Source organism: Dipodomys ordii, unplaced genomic scaffold (assembly GCF_000151885.1).
Source record: "Dipodomys ordii isolate 6190 unplaced genomic scaffold, Dord_2.0 Scaffold61, whole genome shotgun sequence".
In the NCBI taxonomy this organism is placed as follows: domain Eukaryota; kingdom Metazoa; phylum Chordata; class Mammalia; order Rodentia; family Heteromyidae; genus Dipodomys; species Dipodomys ordii.
The window spans coordinates 2,037,749-2,065,094 of NW_012267277.1; the positions used below are offsets into that span (position 1 = coordinate 2,037,749).

Consider the following 27,346-nt stretch of genomic DNA (forward strand, 5'->3'; position numbering starts at 1 on the left):
ATGACTATACCATGGGGACAAGTTACTTTACTATTCCTCAGTTTCTGCATCTGTAAAATGGGGACAAAGATCATTTGGCGTCAGATGAGGCACAGACTAGCTAGCTGATGGAGGAGAGTTTAAACGTGTCCAGCAAACCAAAGGAAGCATGGCTCCTGGCTTTCTGACAGTACAAGTCCCCATGCCCTATCCCATGGCTGGGTGGACAGAGCACTGGATGGGAGTGAGGCCCTTAATGGGACACAGCTATGCCTGTGGTCCTTCAGTGGCTGAGGAAAGCATGCTCTGAATGTAACCCCACACTGGCGTGGGGTGGGAGAGAGTGAAGAGGACAGGGCACAGTGGCTTCTCAGTGGGTTCTTAGACTCACAGTTGGTGTGATCCAGGTAAATGTCCCTAGATGAGGAGGAGGGATCATGCTTGTGGCAAGAGTTCTGTCACTGCTTGCTTAGGTGGCCTCTGTAGCCCCAGTTTCCCCTCTGTGAAGGGGTTTGACTCGACTTTTCCATTTCTCATTGCCTACTTAAGCCAACTGTGTGGACACAGAGCTGCCTGTGGATCTGCATTTGAATCTGGCAGCTGCTCCTCAGCTGATGGCGGGGTGGGGGTGGGGAGCTGGAAGACCCTCCCTAGGATGTTTCTAGGAGTAGGGTAGAACTTGACACACAAGAGGTATGCAAGGAATGGAACCTCTTTGCTTTGTGTCTCTTGAGCTGAGAGGAGGCGGGACGTTGCCTTCAACTTTTCCATGACCCGCAGGGTGACAAGGTAAAATGCACACCATCCAGGTTACCAGCACAGGTTTGGGTGTTGGGCTAGACACTGGAGAGGGGCAGAGGGACAGAGTGGAGGCAGCACGAGGCCAGACCTCCCTGGGCCTCAGCCAGTCTTCAGGGACCCACCTGTGCTCCTTCCTTCTACGGCTGTTGGGTATTAGTGTTCAAAAGCCTGTCTAGACTCCCATGGCGTCAGAGGTCTACAGAGCCTGGGTGGCAGAGCTTCAGCTCACTCTCCCACTGGCTGAGGCCTCGATGCAGCAGTCTGCAGGTACCTGGGGACATGGCTTGGGTTCCCTGTCACTCTGACATGGTGTGGTGGGACCCCATCAGTCACGGAGCCCCTCCTAGCCTCCGTCTCTCACCTGTCTGTGGTGATACCCTCCCTGGGGTCTCTTAACAGTCATAACATGTGGAGGTGGGAGGCAGTTAACACGGGTACCTACCCACATGCTGGAACCTAGGGCCGACCCGGGGCCTCCATGGGGAGGCCGTCCATGGGGCCTCCCAAGCCCCCAAAGGTTGGCTCTTGGCTGTGCACTCCTGGTCTCAGCTTCTAGGCTGAATCCCACCAGAGAACCTGACTTCCAAGTCTCATTTCCAGTTTTTAATGCTTTGTTGGTAAAACCAAAAATATAAAACTGACAGGGAAATGGAAACAAGTTCTGTACAATTTATATACACGAGGTCTGTGATGTTAAAACCATAGGGAGGAGAAAGAGGAAGACACTATCAAGGGCATGTTCCCTGGTGGGCAGCTCGGAGCTCAGCAAGCCACTCCCTCCCACAGTGCCGGGTTTCCCTGCGATGGTCACTTTGCTGCTCCTGCCAGGTGCAGGGGGCGGGAGCCCGTGGCAAGTAGGTGAGGCAAAGTCTGTGAGCTGGGCAGGCGGGCGCGTGAGCCTTCCTTCAGGTGTCGGTGTAGATGGAGGGGATGTGACTCAGGCAGTGGTCAAAGGCTCCATTGGAGAAGAAGCTGCAGTCCTCAGGGCCGCTGGACACATCTTCAGCTGGCTGTGGCGGCAGCACTGTGGGGCATGGGGCCTCAACCAGGGCCTCATAGCCTATGGGAGACAGGAGAGAATGGGTTTCTTAGACCTCAGGTGCCTGTGGTAAGGAGAGGGGCTGGAGGGAGTCCTGAGCCTGACCCTCCAGGGAGCCTGGGACAGCTGAGGGACTATGTTCACCTTGATAGGGGAACTGGCTGACAGTAGCGGTGCTGCAGTGGGTACTGGGGAGAGCAGAAGCCCAGAGAAGCTTCTCATTCTGGTTGGGGGCTTCTCTAGTTCTCTGACCCAGTATGGGGTTACCTTTAGCTCTCCTCAAAGTTACTGATGTCAGGCCTTGCTGCTACACAGAGATCTGCCCGGGTGGGTAAGGGTGGGAAAGTCAGGATAGTGAGAGCCAGCGGGGTGGGTACAGCACTGGAACCTGATCACACACCAATCAGTGTGCTCACAAACCTGGAACACAGCACACAGGTGAACCAGACACAGTTCTATCATGCAGATGTGTGGCACATATCCACCTTCATACACTGTATTCCAATCTCCAGGTACGCAGCACACTAATCTGAAACAAGCCCGCAAGTGACTGGGCCCACACACAGGTCTGTGGACACAGGTAGTTACAGGTGGGTGACACACTGTGCAGAGCGACAGGTGTGGGACCATCAGGATGGCACAACTTGAGTACAGTGTGCAGGTATGAGAGCACACGCTCTGGGGTCCCCTCCTGCTGCCCAGAACCACCTGACCCAGCCCTATGTGCACATGCACACAGGCATGCCCACTGTGCAGACAGGACACATAGCGATGAGAAGCACGTGTGTAAGAATGCACACATGGACCATTACAGAGAGACCCATGGGGCTGAGTGCTTGTCTGTGGCCCTGGTACTTGACCTTCTACCCTTGGTTGCCTGAGAGCCCTCTGGGGCAGGCCTGCAGTTTCCCCTTTGGGCCTCAGTGGCCACTAGCTAGATCTGGCCCGGAAGCTGATTTAGGAAGAGTTTGGCTTAGGGCGCTCCAAGAGGTCTCAGCCACTCATCTGCCATCCTGTTCTGCCTACGCCTGGTTTGATGGGCTGAGCTGATTCACTATGGTCACACAGAGCCTATTCCTCTCACTAGGCTTCTCTAGCTCACCAGGGACTAGGAGACAGGCCCTCTACCTCTTCTGCTCTTGGACTCCAGACTATACGGGGGAGTAAGTATGCTCTAGGCACTGCTCCTTCCTGATCTTTTCTTTGTAAATGGGAGTCCAAGTCCTTACTGTATCCGTAGGGTCTACAGCTCAGCTAGCATCCATAGGTGCTCAAGCAACACTTGGGAGTGAGGCAATAGTTAGACTAAGAGCCCCACTTTAGTGTTCCCTGAGTCCTCAGAAACCTGTGGAAGACACACAGCTGTGTGGGGCTGGGCAGAGCCGTCTACTGTCATGGGTGCAAATATCAGCTCTGTGAAAACCGGGGCCCTATAATCCTGTGTCTCTGTACACAGGAGGATCTTTCACATAGGGCTTCCAAAGAATGTGGGACCCTGCCTAAAGCAGCACAGGGTGAACCCATAGAGCAGGAGCAGGCAGCACTTACCTGGGGCAGGTAAAGGTGCACTAAGGCTGTGGTAGCCATTGGGTCGCAGTGGGTTGAAACCATGGGCTTCCCCTGCCAGCCCGTCTCCACCTGTGGCTGGCTCTGTTGTTCGGTAGCAGTCACCATAGGGGAAGCAATTCTGGATGGAGTGGAAACTCCCTTGGTAGCCTAGAAGAGTGTGCAGCAAAGGTTGCATTCATGAAGGGAAAGTGCAGGGCAGGGAGCGGACTGAATCACTGTACAACTCAGGCCAATTATCTGGTTCATTGTGGTTATGCATGAGAGGAGAGAGTACAGGGCAGAGAAGGGGCCCGAAGTCTGTGGAGAGGAGGGCTGGGGGGGGGTCCCATGTGGACGATGGTGCTCTTGTTCTCCCACTCTCTCAAATCCATTATACGTACTACCCACCTTCTCGTTCTCCAAGCATTCCTGACCTACCTACTGCCAAGGCCAAAGCCCTGCTATGCCGTTCTCTCAAGGGGAAAGCCCTTTCCCCACCGTGGACAGTGACTGAAGGGCCCTTCCTTACCTTTTGGACTGATTTTCTCAAAACTAAGTCCTGGCTAGGTGCTGTGGGTCACTGTCTCCCAGCTTCTCCAGTGTGAGCTTCCATGTCTGGATGTCATTCTCTGAGGACCCACCTGCCTCCCCCAGGCTTGTGTGTTGCTCCATAAGGAATTAGGGGTGTACACAAAGAGATGTCAGGACGGGTCTTACCTTGTGGGCTTGGCAGAGGCGGGGGCGGGGGACTCTGGAAGGGTGGGTAGGGTGGCTTGCTGGGGAGTGTGGGGAAAGGCTGGCCCCCGGGAGACTGGCTCTGGGAAGACGGTGGCAGTGGTGGTGGTCCAAGCCCCTTCAATGGGCTGACCATGGGTGAGAGGAGGCTGGATCCCAACCTGGAGAGAACAGACCACCATGAGCAGGCAGGCCTGGGAGAGAGGCACAGCGTTGGGTCCTCTCACCACCTGCTCTTCCTCCCAATGGTGCAAGTGGAAGAGAAAGCCTTGCTCAGTTATGTTCAGGTGGGAACTAAATTCTGATTGAGAGCCTAGCATCCGGCTTGCTAGTCAGCAAGGAACCACAGCAAAGCACACAACGTCTGGAATCTACAGAACACTGTTTAAACTCCTGTTCTCACTAGCAAACTTGCAACTGTAATGTTGCTGAGCCCTAGTTTCCCTACAAAGGGCTGTACTCTTCTGGCACTCCAAAACTCTCAAATGGTGGAATACCATTTGCTTTGCTGGGTGCTCAACTCTAACTGCCATTTGGGCCATCTAGAGGATGAGCCCTGGAATGGCCCACACTGAAAGCCTTAGCATGTGTTTGACAGAAGAATCCACAGCACTAAATCACCATTCATTGCCCTTCCTTGCCCCAAGCCCTGTGACAGGCTTCTTATGCCCTTTTGTAGACCAGAAAAAACAAGGCTCACAGAGGTCACCCATGTTCTTCCCAGCCACAGAGTACTGACCTCATGAGTAATATTGGGTAAAATCAAAGCAATATGTACAAAGCCCCACTGGACTACCAGATAGCCACTCCATCAACAGGAAGGGAAGAGCTAATAGGTGTGTCTGATGTCCAAGTTGGCCCCCTCTTTTTTCTTCCATCTCCACTCCTGACCATCTCCCCTCTACTTGCATACCTCGTGTGATAGGGGCTCACCATTTCCTTTCATATAGAGCCTAAGGGATGCAGGCCTAAGACAGTGCTCACCGGAAGATCTTGTGCCTGAGAGCTTGGCAATTACCCTAATCCAGCCACACAAAGAACCATTGAAATGGACTGCCACTGCTGCTGACCAGGCTCCTACCTCAGCCTTGGGTGTGCTCACAGAGACCAAAGCAACTTTGAGGTTAGTTAGGCTCTGGGATGAGGCAGAAGGCTTGTAGCCTAGGAAGTATTTATGTGCAACAGGAAGGAAGTGTGTGTGTGCGCGTGCGCACGCGTGTGCACATGTGTGTGTGTGTGTTCAGTGTCTATATTCTTGTGTGGATCTGTAGATTTGTTGGATCAGCCACATTAAAATAGAAAGTTCCAGGTAGCCTGTACTTCCCTGCTTGCCTGAGGCCTGTGAGTTGCTCCAAGACTATATGAGGTGTTAATGGGACAGCTTTGCTTTGAGGGAAGCCCAGACTGTATGACACTGACAGGAGACTGGGAGTGAGATGCAGGGGAGGGGCCCATCTGCAGTCGGATGTGTCCTCTTTACTGCCTCCATCCTGAGCCCTATATCTGGTCACTGTATCTCCAATGCACTGTCTTTTACATGTCTGGTCCCCTCATGAAGTGTAGAAAGGGGGCCTCTGTGCTGGGTTCCTAGCCTTTAGTTCATGAGCCAAATCCTCATTGAGTGGGACAGGGTGTGACTACTATGAGCTGCAGGGCTGTGTAACAATCTGGGGTCTTCATGGTCAGTTCTGGTAGAAGCTTGGTCAAGGTATGGCCAAGAGAGTTGTCCCTCTTCCTTCAGGCCTGCTGTGTGGTGTCTGACTTGCCTCCATCCCATCTGGGGACCAACAAGCCAGCTCTCCCCAGCAGCTCCTCTGGGGCGGGCCAGCTTTGGGCCTGGCATATGGCAAATGATGACACTAAGTGGGTTTGTGAATTGCTCAGTTCCAAGTCCCAGAGATGAACTGCTATGCAGAAGTAAGAAGAACAGATCAGAGGGGGAAACACATGGGTTTTCCCGTCTCTGCCCTGCCATAAATTTGCATTTGCCACCTTCACAGCCAGTGAAATTAAACAGAACACAACTCTACGCGCAGCCGACATGACGCGCAGGCCACGCTGCACTGCTCCACCTGGACTCTGAAAAGAGAGGAGGTCACCTGGAGCCTTCTTCTGAGCCATGCAAATAACTCCCACATCAAATACTTGTGTTTCAATTGGAATCAATAAAAATTAATGTGAAACCTCACTGGCCTGGCAGACAGAGGGCTTCATACCAAGCACAGAGCTAGGAAGAAAAAAACCCACCCTATTTGGCGTCTTCTCTGAGCCAGGGTAAATACATTTGGTCATGAAGTCGGGCCCTCTTAGCATAGTTTTGAGTGAATCAGATAATTCTGTCAAGCTATTTAAACGTACCAGCAAACCACTGGGGAGCCTCAAGTGGCTGTTCTCTGTTGACTTTGGCAGGAAGGGGAGGTTGAAGGCCCTTCCCTCCCCTCTCTCCTCAGTGGATGAAAAAATAAACCCATTCAGGCCAAGCCCCAGACTGGTGTCAGGCACGAGGGCCCTTCTCTCCCACAGCGGAGGGGCTGGGCGCTTGGTTGGGGAGGATGCTCTGCCAGCAGTGGTGGGCAGGTGGGCTGGGTGTCCTGCCTTGTCATCACTCTGCCTCTCACTGCAGGAATTCTTGATAGGCACTTATGCAGGTGGCAGGCAGGTGATTAGAGGCTGTGCAGAGCACAGTCAGGAAGGGCTCGTATGGCTAATTTTCCTTTGGCTGGTGAGTGAGCAGGTGGACTGAGCTGGGAGTAGGATGGGGGTGGGGCTCCTGTCCAAGGAGCTGTACCAAATGACATACACAATGCCAGGCACATTTGTCTGACTCTCATCTGTTCCTGGAGGAGGGTACTTTTTTTCTCTTTAAATAAGTTTTATTTTTATAATCTGAATGTTGTAATAAAAATTATTATAATAGTAGCTACCTTTATTCTCTGGGACTTGGATTATGCCAGGCATGCCCTGGATGCTCACGCTCTCAGCTCCCTGAGGTAGGTCTGTGGGGACACTACTGGCCAGCCTGGAAGCCCCACTACTGTCATGAGGTACTCTAGGTGCTCTACCCCATGAAGATGAGGATCCCTGCCTGAGGAAGGCTTTCTCTCTCCCTTCCCCTTCCCTTCCTTCCTTCTTTCCTTCCTGTGTGTGTGTATGTGTGTGTGTGTGAGAGAGAGAGAGAGAGAGAAAGAGAGAGAGAGAAAGAGAGAGAGACAGACAGACAGACAGACAGACAGAGACAGAGAGAGAGATGAGATATTTAGGGCTTGAATCCAGGACCTGGGTGCTGTCTTGAGCTTTTGTGCTCAAGGTTATCACTCTATCATTTGAGCCACAGCTCCATTTTTGGCTTTTTGTTAATTAATTGGAGATAAGAACTGCACGGACTTTTCCTGCCCAGGCTAGTTTTGAACAGTGATTCTCAGATCTCAGCCTCCTAAGTAGCTGGGCTTACAGGTGTGAGCCATCAGCATTAGATTAGGAGGATAATTTTTATTGCTCTCTGCTCTTACAGCTCCATCTTCAGCTCTGCTCACACCTTTCTGCACACCTTGGGGCCTGTCTCTGTCTTTCCAACCCTTTCTGCTCCACCAGGGTCTCCTAACTCTGCTGAGCCTAGGCTATCACTACTGCCTTCTGGACGTTCTTTCATCACCCCATACCACTTGGTCAGGATGCTGTCCTGTACCCCATAATCTCCCTTGCCTCCCACAATCCAGCCTGTGTCTGACTCCAAATCTGGTCGCATGGCTGCTCCCAAATCTGGTTACAGTCCCAGGACCAACCTGTGGTTTAGGCCTGGCAGCCTATCCACAGCCATCATTCACATGATGGCTTTTGTACCAGCCTTCATCAGGCCTGTCTGCATCCCTGCTCTCTTTCCCTCACGTGTCCTCTACCTGTCCAGTTCTGCTTCACCTTACAGGCTAGTTTAGCACCCTGCGCTAGACAGCCTTCTCAGGGCATCCTCTGACTTTCCACAGCCTTTTCTGCTTTCTCTCTGCAGTACCTGGCCCTGTACAGCCAGTCTCTTGTGGCCTAGCCACCCCTCTCTGCCACGCCACATACACTTGGTTGAAACTTTTGGAATGAAAGGTTCTGGACAGGAGTGGAGCCTGGCATAGACTCAAGCCCCAGGCATCCCCCAGAAGTTGGTGGAGAACTGGATTCCCTAAAAAAGACAATCTGGTCAGACTTAACCCGTTTTTCTCTGAGAAAGGGAAGTTCCAGTGTGACTGCTGTTCACCACAGTGACCCAGGGCCCAGTGGCAGGATGCCTGCCCTGTGCCCTGACAAGTCCCACCTGGGAGAGAGCGTCTGTCCTGCCTCCAGGCCAGTTCAGGCCTGCCATTGTATACAACAACTCTTGTTTCCTCCTCTAACAAGCAACTCAGTGTCCAACCACCATGGGAACCCAGTCCGAGAGGCACAATGGAGAAGAAGCTGCCGAAGCAAGCGTTTGGAAAGGAGCAGAGATCACAGCAGGCAAAGCAGCCATGAAGATGTGTCTGCAAGGAGTCCTTAGCTGGGTTCAGCAAAGAGAGGCCGGGGCAGGTGGGCGGAGCACTTCCATAAAGCTGCCTGTGGTGGATAGATGGCTTCTGATTTGACATCAACAACAGAATAAGGGACTGCAAGTTCACTGAATAGTCTCTGGCCAGAGAAACAAGGTCAAACGCTTAAGTTTCTTCACTTCCAGTGGTTCCTGGTATTTCCAGCTGAGTGGACATCTTTCTGTGACCAGTGGGTGCCACGCCACCTTCTGCTCTGCGTGAGAGATCGCATTGGACAAAGAGCTTCAAGGAAGCATGCCCCCAGGAAGGGGGTGTTGGTTCAAGGCTTCCCATACACTTGGCTGCACCTTTATAGCCTCTACCTTTATTCTTACTATATTCTTCTTGGCTGTACATTCATTGCCTTTATTCTTGTTTTGGCTATTTTTCTATTGATCCGCGAACAGAGCATGTTGTATTTTTCCAGTCCAATAGAGATGGCTTCTCTAAGTAATAAAGACTAAGGCCAAAGATTAAATGTGGGCAATGCCCCAATCAATCTATCATTTGATGTGACGTTGCCTCCAGAAACTCCTACAACTTCACAAGCGGTTTTTCAGCTCACGCACAGTAAATATAGAGACTTAAAATTTCTAGATATGTCCAACAGACAAAATCAATAAATTAAACTAAGTTAGAAAGAGTTATCCTAGTAGTTTAGAGAGTTCTAAAAAAAAGAAGAGACCTCTGATTATATAAGAAAAAGAAAGATTCTCCCAACAGTTATGATTAAGTTTAGTCCAACTTACGTTATAGGGAATAGATGGTGTTTTCACACAAAATATAAAGTTAGTAACATATTTCCTGAACCAACCAAGAACCATTTCCTTATACAGGAGCTTATAAAGATGAAAATAGTTGGATAAAAATAAAATTAAAAAGAGTATAATGTAAGTACAGCCCTGTCTTAGGTTTGTTAATTATTAAACATAAAAAGGCTGAATAGATGACGTATTCTATTAAACAATATGCTAGACTTGTTTCGCACCAGTTAGCTTAAACAGTTAGTGGGATAGTCATTAATTTTCATGTAATTCATCAATGCTTTGCCTTTAAAAAATTGATTACGTGCTTAAATAAAGAATCTATGTCACAATCACACACTGTATAAAAATGTTAATTCTCCTCAATAAAGATACACTCAGATGCAACTCTTTTGAGTCTGTGTCTGTTTGTCACTTTGCCGACTCCTTTGCCCACCTATCCCGAGATCCCTGTCCCGTCGGTCCCAGTGCTCCGGCCGAGCTGGTCCGTTGCACCTCTCACCTCACACATGGCAGCAGCTTCAGGATGGAGCCAGCACTGGGCCCAGCTTACTCTCAAGGCTCAACTGTATGCTGAAAGAAGGGATGACTGGCAGCAGGGGCCCAGATAGGAGCTGGTGGGGAAGCCAGGCTGGCCCCAGGTATACACTGGTTAAAGCCAGGGCTGCAGTCCTGGCATAAAAGGGCAGAAAAAGAGGGAAGTATTGGGGCCATGCCTTGGGTGAAGAATTTGATCAAGTCACTGCTGGTAATAAGCAAAGATTGTTGGGAGGACAGGAGGATAGGACTGAATTTCCTCTGTATGCTAGGAAGACACAGACTCCAGCATTGTTGGGAGTTAGAAATGAGCACATTTACTGTGTTTAGACTTTAAGTGGTCACAGTGAGAGCTACACTGGATGCAGGAAAGATGGTCCTCTCTGCAGTGAGACTCTGTTGTAAGATTCCAAGGAAGCTCTGGCAGGTAAAGCCATAACCACAGCTACACTGGCAGAGATGGGTGAAGACTAGCAAGTCTCTCTGAAGGGGAAGTTGGAAGCTTGTGTACCAAATGCACAGAGGAGCCAAGAAGAAGCCAAGGGATATAGCCTGGATATAGCAGTACACAGGTGTGAGCCCTGCATCCTCCCAAGACTCTCAGGAGGGAGAAAAGGGTGAGTATCCAAAGCTCAAATACCAATATTCCTGCCTCTAAGTCATTGGGAGCCATTGGTAACATGATGCATGGAGAATGGTAGAAAGCAGAAAATGCTTTGGTAGAAAGCACAGAGCTCTGTAAATGTGAGGTATTCTCATTATTTTAACAACCACACGGTGTGTGAAGTGCCTGCACTTACCCACCTCTCAAGTAAGTGCCCACATGTTCCTCAGGGAGGACTGGCTTGGGGTACATACCCATCCCTGGTGCTCTCAGTGGTCGGCAGGGGGGACATATGGTGGTGGGAACTGGCAGCATCCAGTGGGTGGGGCCTGGAAGGGACGTCGAGCGTAGGGGGCAGGATGCCTGAAGCAAGCCCACTGTGGGGGTTGATGGAGCCAGGATACACACCTGCAGGAAACCAAGAACATATCACTGGGCTTTGTCCTACTCCGAGAGATGACTGTGATGAGCAGGAGCAACGTGTGACAGCTTGTAAGAGAGAATGACAAGAAGGATAATGAATACTGTTGTATTAATAGGAGTTTAAGGGTCCGAACAAGAAAGGTGGTAGCTCTACTCAGCATGGCTAAAGGACCATGTCCAGGGCTAAGGACTCTTATGATGGCAGAGGTGGGCAGGAAATGGCTGCCAGAGACATAAGATAGTCATACCTCATGTGTGTGTGTGTGTGTGTGTGTGTGTGTGTGTGTGTGTGTGTGTGCCTCTCTGGGCTGTTTTGGAAATGTAACTGCTCTGTGTATTCCTAGAAACCAGCGGGGTCTTTGGAATCAAGAGCAGCTTGAGAGAGACAGAAATAAGTTTAGACTTGACAGTGACTTCTAACCAGGAATGTTGTTGCAGGTGAGACAGAAAGGAGTTTAGGCTTGACTGACTTCTAGCCAGGAATGCTGCTGTAGCACACTGGGCTTCTGGAGAGAATGAACTGTAATCCTCAGAAATGTCCAAGCAGAGCCCAGGAGTCTTCTGTGCACTGTTCCAGGGAGAGAATGACTATACCAGCTGGCCGGAGAGAGCCCTGAGTAGGGCTGACATACATAGCTTTCGAGGCTGCATACTACATGAAAGGTCCCCACTGTCCCAATTGAGGCCATTTGTCAAGCCATGCTCAGGGCTCAGATTCTAAACCTACAGGTCATACTTATAGGGTTAACCATCTTTTATCCCCTCTTCTTAAGACAGGCGGACTAAAACTAATGGGGATCAGTTTTGTACTTCACCCCTCATCATGTTTATCTGAAGAGGAACTGCCATCATGTTCCCTGCTATCTGTGTACTGAAGGATGCACTGGAGGACTCCTTGGTCCCTGGGCTGTACTCTGGGTGACACAGGTACAATGTATACTCTGACAGGAGAATGCCTCAGAAAATTGTTACCTTTGAATGTCACTCTGGTCAGCAGGGATCCAGATCCAGTGATTTTTATCACCCTATAAGGAGCAATGTGAGTACGCATCAGGTTCCTTCATGGATGGGCTGAGGAAGGAACTTTACCTGTTCCACTGGCTAGGTTCCAAGGCTATCTCATACCAGGATGGCCCTTCTGGCCCAGGCCTACAATTCAGGAGGCTGCTGCAGGAAAATGAGGTCTCAGACTAAATCCTCCCACCCATAGACATCTTCCTGTAGCTGGGACAAAAGGCGCATGCCACTACACCTGGCCCCATGAACCTTAATATTAATACAACAGGTGACCTGCCAAAGTCACACAATAGAAAGCTAATAAGGGCCTGTCTCTCAGGTGATACAGGAAGAAAGTCTGAGGCTAGTTCTAGGAATGTCTAGAATGCCACTCTAGGAATGGCTCAAGCTAGTATCTAGCTGGACTGGTGAGGGCCTTGGTTCTATTCTAGGCTTTGTGCTGGCCGACTGTGAGACCCCCACATCCCTGGCAAGTCCCAAGTGCCCTCTAGTCTCTCACTAGTCTTACCACTCGCCACCTCTGAGACATCTGTCCCTAAAGGCAGCACTGTCATCCATCCATCCATCCATCCATCCATCCATCCATCCATCCATCCATCCATCTAGCTCCATGTCCTCCTGGCTAGTTCAGATATATACTGGAAGGGGAAGATTATGGAGGAAGCCTGGCACAGTACTGTTCATCCTGTAACATTTAGTGCCTCCTAGGTACCTACTGCCTGGCCATCTTGAACCAATTTTGGGGCTTGACAGCTGGGAGGGCCTGGAAGAGGCATGGCTGATCCTCATGCTTCTCATGTCCTCACTGCCCATCACAATATCAAAGCCTGCTAAAGATGGCCCTTCTAGACAAGGGCTTGAGGTCTCTCTCCTCTGCAGAGGAGAAAAAACTTGTAGGGGCCTCTGATAACACTGACAATCTGATATCTCCACTCCAGCTCCTCCTCTGCCTATCTGTCCTGCCTATCTTTCCTAACCCTCCCAAGCTCTGTCTGCAGCCTTTGCTGCTGCCCTGGTCTAGGTTTCTGTCTATACAGCCCACTGAGGATAGACACATGGTGGTTACCAAGTATATGACATGGAGAAAATGAAACTTGTATGAACAGACAGTGGATAGGGATATAAGTCAATGGATTGTGAGGGCTGTGGGAGTGGGGGCCCCAGCCCTATCTATCCTCCCCCAAATCATACCATTCCAGGTTGTAAAACAGCATCATCAATCATCAGCCATAAATGCTTAACCTCTGGCCCTAACATCTGTTCCCAACTGCGCCTCAGGCATCTGCCATATGGCCTCTAGAGGGCCCTAATGGGCCCAGGCCAGGGAGTCCAGCTTGTGTTTTCAGGTTGCTCCTTCTCTATCTGCTACAGTGGAGGGCAGGGGCCAGCATGGTGGTAAATGTGCAGAAGACACTTAGGGTGGCATGGGAATGGCACTAGCAGTGAGAGGCAGATTCCATATTAAGACAGAAGCCTCAGCCTCTAAGATGTCTCACATCTACAATCCTACCTACTTGAGAGGTAGAGATCAGGAGGATTAAAGTTTGAGGCCAAGTCCAGTCAAAAAGTTTATGGGATTTCATCTCTATCAAGAAAAAGCTGGGTATAGTGGCATGTGCCTATAATTCCGGTTACATAGGAAGTATAAATAGGATTTTCACAGTCCAGGTCAGCCCTGGCAGAAACATGAAGCTCTATTTGAAAAACTATTAAAGCAAAAAGGGCTGGGAGTGTGAATCAAGTGGTGGAATCCCTTCATAGCGTGTAAGGCTCTCAATTCAAACCCTATTATCATCAAAATGAATAAATGAATGAATGAATAAGAGTGCATCTTTAGGCATGTGGCCATGGTTTAAGTCTTATGCAGCCCCTTCTTAGCCAAGAAGGCCACATACATTCTCAAGTTTATGTGAGCAGTAAGAAATGAACACAGACAGGTTTAGGCTCAAGGTAGCTGCTGGGATGTTCTGGCATATGTTCTCACAACAGCCCTCCAAGAGTAGCAAGTCTGGTAGGTGCTAGAACATCCAAAGACTCCTCCACCTCAATTGATTGTTTTTCTTTACGGCTTGGCCCTCAGTTGGGGATGAATCTTCTGCTGATGTTCTAGATGGACTTGGGTTAGTCCTTCTGTCCAGCCTTAGTCCTTCCAAGTTCCACATGCTGTGGCTGCAGGACCTTAGCTCTGGGCCACCACTGCTAATCATGGTTGGCCCCTCTCCTGCGCAGTCAGGACCAATCACTGGGAGGCAGCACTGGAGATGTCCTCATCCATAGCTAGGTTTATCTGTATGGTCCCTTTCAGCTTGGTTAACCATTTCAGATTTCTGGTCCTGTGAGAGGCAGCTCTGGCTAAGGGGGCAGTATAACACCTTGGAGTGTCCTTTCTTGGTGGGCCTGAAGAAAAGATGAAAACTTATTCTTTTTAAAGGCTGATTAGTAAGGGCTCTGATGTTATTTTAAAATCTGTTGCTACTTCAATGTTGAGGGGGAAGAATAAAATTAGAAAATGTAAAATGTTTTGAATGATTGAAGTAACTCAAGAAATCCCAGAGGGTAAGCAGAGTTTTCTCTTCTAAGACTGTGGTTTCTTCAGGGGACTGGGGGGCAGAATACAGAAACTGTCAGCCAAATCTAAAGGCCACACTGCCCTTATCTGGACTGCATTCCCAAGCCACATGGCCAGGAATTCTTGCTGTGGCCTGAGCCTGCCCCATGGCCAGCAGCTGCTGGACATGCAGGCTTCCTGGGTTGGACAAGAGGCCTTGATGGTCAGGTGTTTGGGCCTCTAGGGTTCTGGGACTCAGGAATCCCCATCTCTGGACCACAGAGCTCAACGGTGAGTGGATGTGGCTCGTCAAGAGGCCCACACTCTCAGTACTTCTGTTTTCCTTGTGTGGGGGACTATAATAGGACTCCGAGCAGAATGAAGGGAAGAAAGGCAGTTCCCCACTGCAGGCGACCCAGCAGATGGGCCACAGGGTGAATGTGGATCTTATACTCGGCATAGCCATGTTTGGGTCAAGGCATGTGGCTCTGCACAACCCTGTGCTGGTAACTTTTAGAAGAGGCTCTGGAGAAGCTCAAAGCCTTAGTTTGGTGGAAGGCTCTGATGGGAAACAGTGAGAGGCCAGAGGAAGACTTCTTGGAGGAGGCAACAAGGATCCCCTTAGTGATATGAAGAGAAGACACTGGCAAGGTGTGCACAGGGCTCAGAGTGCAAAGGAGCAAAAGGTGGCTAGAAATCTACATCCAGGGTGCCAAAATGGGGTAAGAGGTCACCATGAGTACTTAAGCCAGGAGGCCTCTGGGATTAGGCTAAGGAGGTATAGGCTTTATCCACTGATAATCAGGAGCTGGGGAGGAGTGTGAAGGAGTGTCTACTTAGATGGGCAGGAGAGAATGGATGAAAGAAGGGCAATAAGGTCCAGGAGTGTGTGTCTTGTGACAGTTGTGCCATGTGGCCTGGATTCATGGAGCACTGCTATCTTTTGGGGATACTCAGTCGAGGAAGGGCCTCCCCTCCTGTGCCCTGGCCCTGCCTCCCGTTGCATACCTGGGAGCAGCTCCTGGCCCAGGGCAAGACTGCCCTTCCCATCGCTGGAAGCCAGTTGTGTAGATGCGTGGAGCTGCTGCAGGGCCAGACACTCCGTCAGGACATCAGCCTCAGTCTCGGGGCCTGCATGCAGCTGGGGAGTGAGCAGAGGTAGGTCATGGTTGTGTGGGAGACTTTCCCATCAGACCCCTCGGTTTAGGGCAAGAAGGTCATTAACCCCAGGGTAAGACCCTCCTCACTGTACTTCAGTTTCCTCATTTGTAAAATGGGCTAAAACTGCACATCGTAAGGATGGTGTTAGATGTTAGTAGAAGCTAAGATAGGCTCAACACAAAGATTTACTATAGGAAGTGCTTGTGTAAGACAAAGCAGAGAATCTAGGAAGGCTGGGTGTCCACCAACCCAGGGAAAGACTGATGGGGAGCTTCCTAAGCTGGGAGTCAGGGTTCCTACATCTTTTAAGAGAGGTTTGCTTATGAAGAACTTCGGTCCCCAAGGGTTGCACAGTCAGCGGCTGAGAGCAGCCCATAGGAGGCACGTAAGTCAGGAGGGACGACAAGCATGACTGTCAGGCGTTTGCAATTGCATCAAGGGTGAACTGCAGAGATGGGCATGATGGGCAGCAGGCATGCATTGCCTGTTCCTCCCCGCTTTCTCCATTATTCTTCCCTCTCCCTGCAAGGGTGGGCCAGAAAAACTGGGTTCAAATCTCATTCTACCTCTTAATCCCTGTAGGACACTGGATAGATAATCTACCCTCTCTGGGTCTTACCCATCCAGCCTGTGAAACAAACCACTGATAACCTCTGTCTGCTGTGTTCAGAGGACAGCATATGGACCCAAGGTATCAGGCTAGCAGCAAGCCAGGGCTGGGGTGCACCCAAAACCTTTAACAATACTCCTTGGTTGTTCCCAGTCAACTCAGAACATCATTACTTCTCCAGATGGATCCAGAAGAGAAGAGGGTGCTGCCCGCAGGACAGTGGGTAACAAAGGACAAGCACCTGAATGGGAGGGGCCCTTTGTCCCAAGGAAATCTCAGAACTTGGATTTCAGAGCTAGACACTGGCTTACTTTATCCAGGACCCATTAAGAGTAACTGAGAGTCAGCCCAAAGGGTTTCCCACCCTCCCAGGCCAGAGTGCCAGGATCAGGCTGGGGACAGCATGCCTGCCTGCCACTGCTGGGCTCTCAGCGCCTGACCTAGCAGCTGTTTTCCATGTAAATGAAGTTTCTGGCAAAAGAGGGCCAAGGCATGTTCTTGTAGACCACAATGTCGATCGGATTAGGAACAGCAGGAGAAGAGAATTAAGGAAGAAAAGCATTTCTAATTCTCTCTGAAACGCAGCAGGGCTGCCAAGGACTTGTCATAATACAAGGGTCGCTTTACCCAGAAAGATACATCATCCCCGATGGCTCTAATGGATGCTTATTGTTGGGAAGTTTGCAGATCTGCGGCTGAATCCCTGGGGGCTCTGTGTAAGCCAAGTATGGGCCTGGGAAAACCAGGGAAGGATTCCAGTCCTTGGGCACTCTTGTGCTTGGGACAGAAGCCTCCCTGGGCCACTCCTGGCCCTCCTCAGGACCCTCAACCTAAAAATAGTATTAGGAAAGCTCTGGAGACAGATGGTCTGGGATGGTACTGGCTGTTTTTCCTGGGCTATACCATTCTGGGCTTTCATTAATACTTCAAGCCTCAGTTTCCACTTATCTAAAATATGAACAGAATGAGTTCCTGTGAATCACAGGAGGACTAAATGAGACATAGGTTGAGAAGCTCCAGGTCTGGTTCCTGAGACTTGGAAGACAACTGGATTATTCTTAGGGTGAATTTGGAGGTGGCTTCACCAGCATGTTTACTGAGCATGCTCTCAAATTGTTCCACCTCTGCTCTATCACTTTTTTTTTTTTGGTCCGGTTGTGGGGCCTGAACTCTGGGCCTGGGCGCTGTCTCTCAGCTCTTCAGCTCAAGGCGTGCGCTCTACCGCTTGAGCCACAGCACCACTTCCAGCTTTTTCTGTTTATGTGGTGCTGAGAAATCGAACCCAGGGCCTCATGCATGAGAGCACTCTACCACTAAGCTACCTTCCCAGCCCTGCTCTATCACTTCTCATGGCTTCCTACTTTCTTCAAAATGGAGACCTACCTAAGGTAGCCTGGCTGTCATTCCTCATGTACCAGGTCTGCTTACTTCCACCTCCATTCCTGTTTGCCCCATTCTGTGGGATAAAACAGTCTGCTTTCTCTGCCCACATTCCTTTATTGTCTTATTTGTGGCAGTATCCATGACCCATAGAATAGTGCTTAGATTACAAAATGTGTTCCATACATCAGATCAGGCGGAACAAATTAATAGGCTCTTCTCTCTTGTCCTTTGACTACATTGGAGTCCCTGGGATGGCTCCCATGCCTTGTTGGCATCCAAATACCCCTGCTCCCATGTTCTCTCAGGAACTGAGCTTCCCCGGGTCAGGAGGCTCTGCCTCACAGTGCTGTCCTGTCTCTGCCATAGGTCTTGGTGGCCTCAGTAGCTCTCCTAGAAAGAACCTACTCTGCTGCTCAGTTCTCTTATGTGCCACCATCTTGCCCCCTGCCCCAAGTCTGGCTCTATGGTGTCTGCTGCTCCCTACTCTGCTGGCTCCTCTGCCATTTTTCTCTGCCCCACAGGGCTTGCTTCCAGCATTGGCTTCTCACCCTGCATTTCTCTCCAGCATACCTCCCCTACCATAGCTTGTTCTCCTCACGGCCCCAGCAGCACCTTTCAAGATGACATGCCATTGGCACTGATTGTCCTTAGACATAACTACTGGGCAGAACTCTGAGCCTGCAGTGACTACCCAGACACAGAGAGCTGAGTGTACAGTAACCTTGCCTGGGCCATGGTGCTGATGATTCTTGCTTATCATTGGTCATTCCAGAGCATCTTCTTATGTGAACTCACCTGCCTCATACTTATTTTGCCTCAAGACAAATGATAGCACACACCAACTTCTATCCTGAGCTTGTGAATCTGTGTCAGATATGAGTCTTAGCCCTCTCAATTTTCACTACCACCCCTTGAAGCCAACCAATTTCCCTGTTCTTACCCCAGTAATAGTCAGGAAAGTAGAGGCACAGAGTAAGTACCTTTCTAGAGCCACTGAGATAGCACTAATGGAGCCTGGGTGGCTCCGGAGCTCATGTCCCTAATCACTACCTTTGGTGGCTCCTGGTTTCATTTCTTTTTGTAGATGGCCAGGACCCCTTATCTGTGCCCCTGACCACTTGCACATGGCTCTGCTGTTACTTATATCATACTGTATTGAGTCCTCTGATATCTGCCTCTTGCCACTGGGAGGAGCACTTTGCCTTTCCGATTTTGCACTCTCCATGGGGCTGGACTCAATGATATGGTGAGTGGGCAGATAGAGAAGGAGTGCTGGGGGCAGTTTGTGGTTGGGCAAATGTCTGGCTAGCTGGGATAAAAGAGGGGCTGTGGGTCAGCAGATGTACTCATGGATTGGGCAGGAAACAGTACCATTCACAGGTGCATAGATGGGTGAATACACATGGGTAATATGGGTACCTGGCCTGATACTGGACACTGGCCAGGACAATAGGGGATATCTTCAGAAGGAGCCTGGCTGAGAGGCCATCTTACCTTCTTACGCACCTGCTGCTCTTTGGCAGAGTGGGCCTTCACGTGCTTACGAAGGGAGCTGGGGTCTGTGTAGCGCTTGGAACAGCCGGGGATCTGACAGGCATACGGCTTCTGTAACATCAGAAGGTCACAGGAAGAAAGTAAGGGACCATCTTTCAGGGAGAGGGGCACCTATATGACCTGTGGGTGGAACCAGCAGGTGAAGGGAAGGCACCTGACCTGGGAGTTATGGAGGGGCGTTGCATCTTCTTCTACTATTGAGTGAATTGCCTTCTCTCATGGACCCTCACTTTTCTCTTCTACACAATAGGGCTGACCCTGAGGAAAGTTCCCCTATATTTTACAGTTGTAAAAGCACTGAGAATGTAGAGCAGGAGTCATATGACAGGCTACCCTGGCCAAGAACAGGAGGAAGTAGGGGATAGTATGGCCAGCCTGGGACTGACCACACAGAGGTAGGCAGGTCCAGATGGCAACTGGAGGTCTTCTTTCCAACAACTGTGGGAGGTCAGAAGGGAGCTGGCCTTGGAGAGCATGGACCAGTAGTGGAGGACTGTGCCTTTTGCCAACCACTTACTTGTGGGTCCCACTGCTCCTCTAGAAGACAAATGAGAGACTTGAGCCATTCCTATTGTCTCTACTTACACTCCTGCTTATCTTCCTTCAGACCCAGGCCTCTGAGTGCTTTTCCATGATAGCCAAGGCCTACCTTAAGCACTGACCTCTATTACCCCTTTCATGGTTCCCTGGTGCTCAAAACATAGGCCATTACCTAGCACTGTAGCTTTTTGAGGCTGTGGCCTTTTCTACTCTGCACCTTTTCTATTTTCTTCTCATTAAATCTGACCTCTAAACCTTCACTCTCTCCACTCATCCCACATCCTCTCCTAAGCTGTCCTTAAATCCCACTCCCTCCACAGGCCCAAGCTTCTTCCCATCAGTGATGGTAACTCTTGGGTACCATGGAAGCCTTTTCCACCATGGCAAAGACCTGTCTCAGCAGGCCACAGCAGGGAATCAGCTGCATTTTTATCTCCCCAGGGGCTTCCACAAAAACCCTGATGGGGACTTTAGATGCTATTGGGGCTTATAGCTCACCAGATTTCTTCTTTTAAAGACACCGAAGGAAGCCTTCTGCCTCCCAGGACTACAGGGGACAAGACAGTGTTGGCAGAAAAAGACACCTCTCAGAGTGATTCTCTGGGACTCCTGTGTCCTGTCAGACATACCATGTGGACATATCCAGACCTCAAGACCATTTTGCCCTTGCCAGATTATGGGGAAATGGAGAGATGTGATCATAGCCCAGGGCCCTCAAGGGGAGGGAAAGTAGAAAGAGATGACCATACCTTGGAGCTGCCACGGAGAGTTGCCAGGTTAAAGAACGGAGAAAAGCAAAAAGAGAGAGACAGAGTTGAGATGTTGCCTAGGCGTATAGTAAGGTGGAGGCAGGGATGGGAGGCCTGCTTGGACTGGCCACGCCTACCCCACCATGTGTCTTTCACATGCACCTGGCCCCCTCTTGCTCATGAGCCTTGACCCCCACTCCAAACCACATTCACGTACACACAACCGTATTCTCTCTTTCCCTCTTCCCTCCCCCTCTCTTTCTCCATTCCCTACTCACCATGGGTCCTTTCATGTCCCTGAGCTGGCTCCAGGCCCTGTCCCTTGAGGATGCTGATACAAATCCACACGCTTTTGTCAAAAAGCAAACAAACAGAGCTCCATGTAGCAGGCACACATGCCTGGAAACAGGGCAGCTAGGCCCATCTCTGTGTTTGTTTTTCCAGGGCTTGACGTGTATAGAACATTCCTCAGGCCCAGCTCCCCCTAAGCCCTCAGGAAACCCTGTGGCTGTCCCAAGCCAGCAGCCAAACCCCGGGCCTGGAGTCCCCACACAGGCTCCAAGCCCAGGGCTGCTCCGTTCCTGTCAACAAGGTTACTCATCATCATGTGTGGACTGCCACAGTGGCTCACAGAACCTCTCAGGCCTGTGCAGAGGACCGATTTTCTCTGGAGCCCTGGCTAGGTGTAGCACTCTGCTTAGTCACTTTTGAGTCTCACAGAACCTCATGAGAATCACCCTTTCTTTGTGAAGAAAGAGACTGAGACCTCTGTTGTGCCAACAAGACTGTAAGTAGGTCTTTTTGCTAGGAAGCTGCCTCTTTAGCCCTGAACAGTCCAGTGAAGTAGGCAACAGAGAGTTTATCATCCCCTCATCCTACTGATGGGGAAACTGAGGCCCATCAACTGAAGAATAAGAGCAGGAAAGGCAGCTACTTCAATTCTACACTGGGACTTGGGGCTACAAGGATCAAAGCCCACTTTGGATGCCTGGGACATGGCAGGGTTTAGGTGGCATTTAATCTGTAAGCAGCAGTACAGGAAGAAGGGCCATACAGACTGCCACATCAGCCATCCCCATACCAACAACCTCTCCCGCTTCTTGAGGGAAAGGCATTTTAATACCAAAGTCCATAGAAGTCAGGTGGCTGTCCTCAGATCTCTGAGACAGGTGGAAGGGCCTAAAGCAGAACCTAGGCCTGGTCCTTTCCATTCTGTTAAGAGATAATTTCCTGTCCACAGGGAACCCTATATTCTCTATGCTGGGTGGGGGGAAGCATAGCTGGGAACTTGTGAAAAACAGGCACTGCCCTGCATGGGCCTCCACTGGGCCTCATACAGTGGAAGCTGGGACTTCGGCCTAGCAGCAAGGAGCTGCTTGTGCTATTTATGCATGGAACTGGGTGCAAGTTGGGTGCTGGGCTTGATGGCCTGGGATAACCCCATAGGCCCTTTATATGCTTGTCTTAACCTTGCCCTTGGAGCTTTGTTCACATACCTGCTGGATCCAGAAGCCTGTTTCTTTGGGGCTAGGTCTAGGAAATGCAATAATGAGGGAGGAAGGAATGGGGTAAACCAGTGTAGGTAAAGGATAAGCCTGTGGAGATGTTCCTTAGGTCAGGAGGTGAGGAGAAGGCACTGTTGGGGATGCATTATGGCCCAAACATATCCAGGGATTTTGAGGTACAAAGTATACCTCTCAGGGTAGGCCAAGGTTCCAAGAGTTCTAGGGATGAGAAGGTGACTCAGGAACTAGATGTGCTAGAGCCACATCTCACTTTAGGCACAGAGCAGCCTTTGTCAGTAAAGCCTGGAAGAGATGTGAGTCAGGGTCAGGCTAGAGACTATTCCTGACCATCCTGTCCCCTCAGATCTGGCCCTCTAGGATGACTGTCACATCAGCTTTTTAGCAAAGAGTACTGGACTTGCAGTCAGATGATCCAGGTGTGCACCCCAGCTCCACCACTTCCTTCTGTCAACAGGGACATGACTGTGCGAGTCTCAGCTTTATTAACAAATTGGAGACAATGGGCAGACATGTGATACTGTAGGGAGCAGTGGACATGTAGAGGATCCAACTAGGGTCTGGCCTGGCTCCATTAACTTCCTGAATTTTTGCCCATCTTTCTTTCTGGGTATTTTTTTCTAGGTATAAAATACAGGGCTTAGACCAGAGAGCTGTGTCCTTTCAACTTTGGCCTCTGCTAGTTCATGGTTCCTACTTAGTGGGGAGAGGGGGGTCACTCTCTTTCTTCATCTGAGTACTGGATAGGCGAGGCCTGATAGCCATTCAGACCTCTCAGCACCCCCTCACCTCAGCTCAAGCTCCCCAAACATTTTCAGAGAAGAGGGCTTGTGTTCCAGATATAAATTCTGGTTGCAGACTCCAGTCTCCTGTTGCATATGGAGGCTGGGGTCCTGCAGGGCACCTGCCACCTTGCCCAGGACTGTCATGAATAAGCTCTGTCACTGTCCAGCTATGCCATCATGAGGAGACAGTGGCCTCTTGAGCCGGATTACTTCCTCTGTCAATTGGATCAGAGACCCCTGGTGGCAGTGCAGCCTGAAGATGATGTTTTAGAAATGCTCTGTTCGTTGCTCTGGTCTTTGTGTACCCAAGGAAAGGGTTGGGCTGACCTGGGATAGAATGATGAGTTATCTACTATCTAGCTCAAAGGAGGAGGAGGAAAGAAATATAAGTACTTGGAGGTCAGGCTGCTGTGGTGGGATCCTGTATCTTACGTGCTGTCACGTCAACTTCACCTACAGTCCTGAAAGGACAAGAGGATGGCCCTAGAGAGCAAGCCTGTTCCTAGGTGGTGAGTTCGAAGATCTCACCAGGGAGTGGCCTGTTCTGGGTATAACTGACCTGCAGAAGAAAGGATGTGGGGATGGAGAACATTCTCCCAACAGGATACAGGACACACTGAGGCCCAGGCTGGTTCCCATGGACCAAATCAGGAGATCTCAAATAGGGACCCTGTTGAGTTTGCATCCCAATGACAAATGAGGGACATCTGGCAATGTTTACAGATATTTGTCACAACTGGGAGGTGGAAAATCTCCTGTCTACCTAATGGATAGAGGCCAGGGGTACCAATAATGTACCTATAATGTACAGGACACTTGCTCAGATTTTTAGAGAGCAAAGGCAGGGTCTCTGTGAGACACTAGCTCTACATCAGATAAAGGGTTTGTGCATAACCCCACCTGTCCCCCAACTTTGTTCTTGGGCATACCGTGTCGAGATGGGTACGCTGGTGCTTAGCACGGTCACTGGAGTTGCTGAAGGCTTTCTGGCAGCCTGGGTGCTGGCACAGGTAAGGCTTCTCACCTGTGTGGCTCCGCAGGTGGATCTTGAGGTTCTCCAGCCGTGAGAAGGCTTTGCTGCAGCCTTCAAACTGCAAGAGAGAATAGTGAAAGGCTCTTAGTCCTTGAGGGCCCATCCACCTGGAACTGACCCTTTAGGCCTGCTTGACTCCAGCCCTCAGCCCTGCTGTCCTGCCCATACACTCAGACTTTATCAAGTCCTTTGGGCCCCCAAAAGTGTGCCTTGGTTTAGAATGGGTATCACAGGCTGGGAAAGAGTTATTTCTGCTTCCAGAAATAACTCTGGGCTGTAGCCCAGTCCAGAATCAGGACTCTGTGAGGGCAGGTCATTTCTGAGCTCAGGAATCAGGAAAGTGAGACCTCACCCTGGACCTGAGGGACCTCTGTCCCAAGGACAGCATGGGTAGTATCCTGGACCTCTATTCCCTGTATATATTTCCTAGTTTCTAAATTTGAGGTTGTGGGCCAACCTCACTGAATGACAAGGGTCCTCATCCTCCATACTAACTGCTATGAGAAACAATAACCACATCTGCACATGAAAATGTCTTTGATTTAACATCTGGCTAGTTAGTGTTCTATGCCCACCATTTACCAGGCCCCATCCTGGGCATACACATAGGATGTGTATGCAGTGGGGAGAGAAGAAATAAACCACAGTGCAAAGTGAGGAAGGAGCAGTGTAGGGCCTCTGTACATCTCGACCCTCCTGCAGCCCTGGCTGCTTGTCCCTGCAGCCTCTGCCCTGCTTCAGCCTTTCTTCTTGGAGTGCTTTCATATCTTACTCCTTCAGGTTCCCCTGCCCCAGTGTACACAGTTGCCCAGAAGCCAGTGACCCAGAAATGTATAGTGATGGCTCCCTGCTTAAAGTTTTGCTGCCTATCAAACCTCCCCTCCCTTGCTGCCTGCCTTTCTGTGTCCATACTCTAAATGTCAGAAGCTAACTAAGCCATTTCCAGCTTTTGTTCATGTAAATTGCACAATAAATAACCTCTCTCTTGGTCATCCAGCACTCCCCTCCTCCTTGACCTTCAAAGTCCAGCTCAAAGGCTGGTCAGGATAGGACTTCAACCCTGTAGTATATCTGGCTATCCCTTCCTGCTCCCCTTCTCCCCCGTAGCATGACTGTTTCAGTAGGATAGAGGCTCTGGCTATGTAGATCCTTGTTGGGGAGAAGGTAGACTAATGTGGCTGTGATGTGCTGCTAGGTGTTTAGCTATACAACTATGAAGTATGAGGCACCTATGTCCCCATTTGACACACTGGTAAAATGACCACAACAAAGACAGGATGCAAACCAAATGTGATGCCAAAGCCCAGATGCTTTACTTGCTGCCTTTCTGGGGACAGGGGGAGAGGGGGAGTATCCCTTTAGGAGGAAGGAACCAGAGAAGGCAGGCTCCTTCTCTACAGACACTGCCGTATCCTGGGCACCTGATCTAGACTAGGACTTACGTGACCCCAGCCCCCAGCATGAGGGCAGCAAGGGCTTGCAGCAGCAGGCAGTGTAGGGTAAAGCAGGGATGTCTATGTTCCCCAAGCTCTAGGGCTCCCCGAAGTGTGCTGTTCCATACCTTTCCCTTGAGTTCATCTGTAGAAGGAGGAAGTTAGTGACAGCTTCACAGATCTGTCTCTACATCTGGAACCCTTGACTTCCTTCTTCTCTGAGCTGGGACCCTGTTTCTTTTTTTGCCTTCAAAGGCACTTTATCTTTAGTGAATTGGAAGGCTTTGCATAAAGAGGACTGTGGGCAGAGATCAGATCTGGGGTCCAACTGGCTCATCTCCTTGGCCCTCAAGGGGGTGGGGGAAGTCAGTATCTCTAACCCAGAGCAGTTCTGCACAACTGGTAATTTCTGACATGGAATTGGACCAGTTGGCTCCAGCCTGTGTGTGGGTAAACTGAGATATAGAGAAACTCTGCCTTTTCAGAAGCACAGAAGCCCATGAAGGAGACATACATACCATCTCAAAACACCATGCTTGAGATGTTATGGAAGTAAATGGGCTGTGGAAACACAGAATGGATAATTCAGCCAGCCTTGGGACCATGGGATAAGCTGTCTGGGGGACTAATGACTGTGGAAAATTATTGGGGAGAGAGGGTGGAAGGCATGGGAAGCCAGTCATGGCAGCATCCATGCATTTACTCCTTTACCCCCTGCTCCGCCTGGGCCCAGAATCATGACTAGCACAGCCATGCAAATGGCCAGGCCAGGGACATGGTGGGCCAAGGAGACAGGTAGGAAGCACCAGTGTCACTTCCCCCAGATCCCCTGTGGAAGTCTCTCTGTGCTCACATGGGTTGTGTACTGTGAAGTGCTCAGAGGGTGCAGAGCCTGCAAGGAGAGCAGAGGCTAGATCACAGGTGCTCAGATGTCAGGCATGAGTCTTCAGGCTACCTCAAGGACAGTGGGGCCACAGAAGGGCCTTAGAAAGGGAATAGGTTCAGATAAGTGCTCTAGGAAGTTATCCTTGGCTTCTGGTGACAGATGGGGCTGGGAGAGGAAACAGAGAGAAGGCAGTTATAGCAGCTAGATATTCACTGCAGTCCTACACAGAAGGAGACAGGATAGAGCTGCTAGACAAGGGCCCAGAGACAGTACCTCCTGAAGGCCTGGTCACAACTACAGGTCTTGCTCTACTGTGGCCAGTTCAAGGCAAGCCTTTACAACTGGGTTTCAGAAATTGTCTCCCTTTTATTTTCAGAGGCTGCGACTGCCCATACATCAGAACCAGAAGGGAATCCTGTGCTGGCCCCTGCTCATCTGCAATGGCCTTGTGCCAGGTTCACCTGCATGTGTTATGAAGGAGCCTGGGCTCAAGAGCAGGGCTTCTTCCCAACATCCAGCATGTTCTATTTTTCTTGCTGGTCTGTGCAGGGAGGGGATGGGGCCGGCTGAGGGCAATAATTCCTCCAAGTTGCGTGATTTTTCTGACTTTGGGAGCATCTGCTCACTCTGGGGATCAGTATATCATCTTCCCCCAGGAGTTCATGGATCCCTATCTGGGCCAACCTTCCATCTCAGAACAATTGTTCTCACTCCAGCCTTTGTTCAGAATGTGCTCCTCCTGGGACACCTTCTCTTCCAACTCTCTGACAAGTTAATGTACACATTTTTCAAAAGTCCTGATCTACAGTGTGTGTACTTATTGTCCAAAATGGTCCCAACTGCCTCTCCCATCCTCACATACCCCACATATCTGTTGAGGAGTGATGGCTGTCTACAAACCTCCCAGGAATCTCCTTCACACAGGCCTTTGCTCCAGTTGTTCTTGAGGCCTGGATGGTCGTTCCATCCTTTACTCACTCAGCAAACACATACATATACCCCACACTAAACACTGCCTTCAAGGAGAAGCCTTCCCCATGCCTTCTGCATTGCTCCCGAGCTTTTTTTTTTTTTTTGGGTCCAGTCGTGGGGCCTGAACTCTGGGCCTGGGCGCTGTCCCTCAGCTCTTCAGCTCAAGGCTAGC

The 27,346-nt window shown here is 50.3% G+C and overlaps 1 protein-coding gene across 1 annotated transcript in view; it reads right to left on the minus strand.

Moving 5' to 3' along the window:
* Positions 1-1,430: 1,430 nt before the first annotated feature.
* The window catches only part of Glis1 (GLIS family zinc finger 1), a 198,730-nt gene continuing 172,814 nt past the window's right edge, over positions 1,431-27,346 (minus strand). The window contains exons 5-11 of the mRNA XM_013022254.1: positions 23,780-23,941; positions 19,194-19,304; positions 15,554-15,686; positions 10,812-10,965; positions 4,085-4,263; positions 3,368-3,535; positions 1,431-1,840 (exon numbers count right to left, since the gene is read on the minus strand). Of these exons, the coding sequence (XP_012877708.1) occupies positions 1,686-1,840; positions 3,368-3,535; positions 4,085-4,263; positions 10,812-10,965; positions 15,554-15,686; positions 19,194-19,304; positions 23,780-23,941 (1,062 nt within the window). The 3' untranslated portion in view covers positions 1,431-1,685. The remainder of the gene's footprint in view (positions 1,841-3,367; positions 3,536-4,084; positions 4,264-10,811; positions 10,966-15,553; positions 15,687-19,193; positions 19,305-23,779; positions 23,942-27,346) is intronic.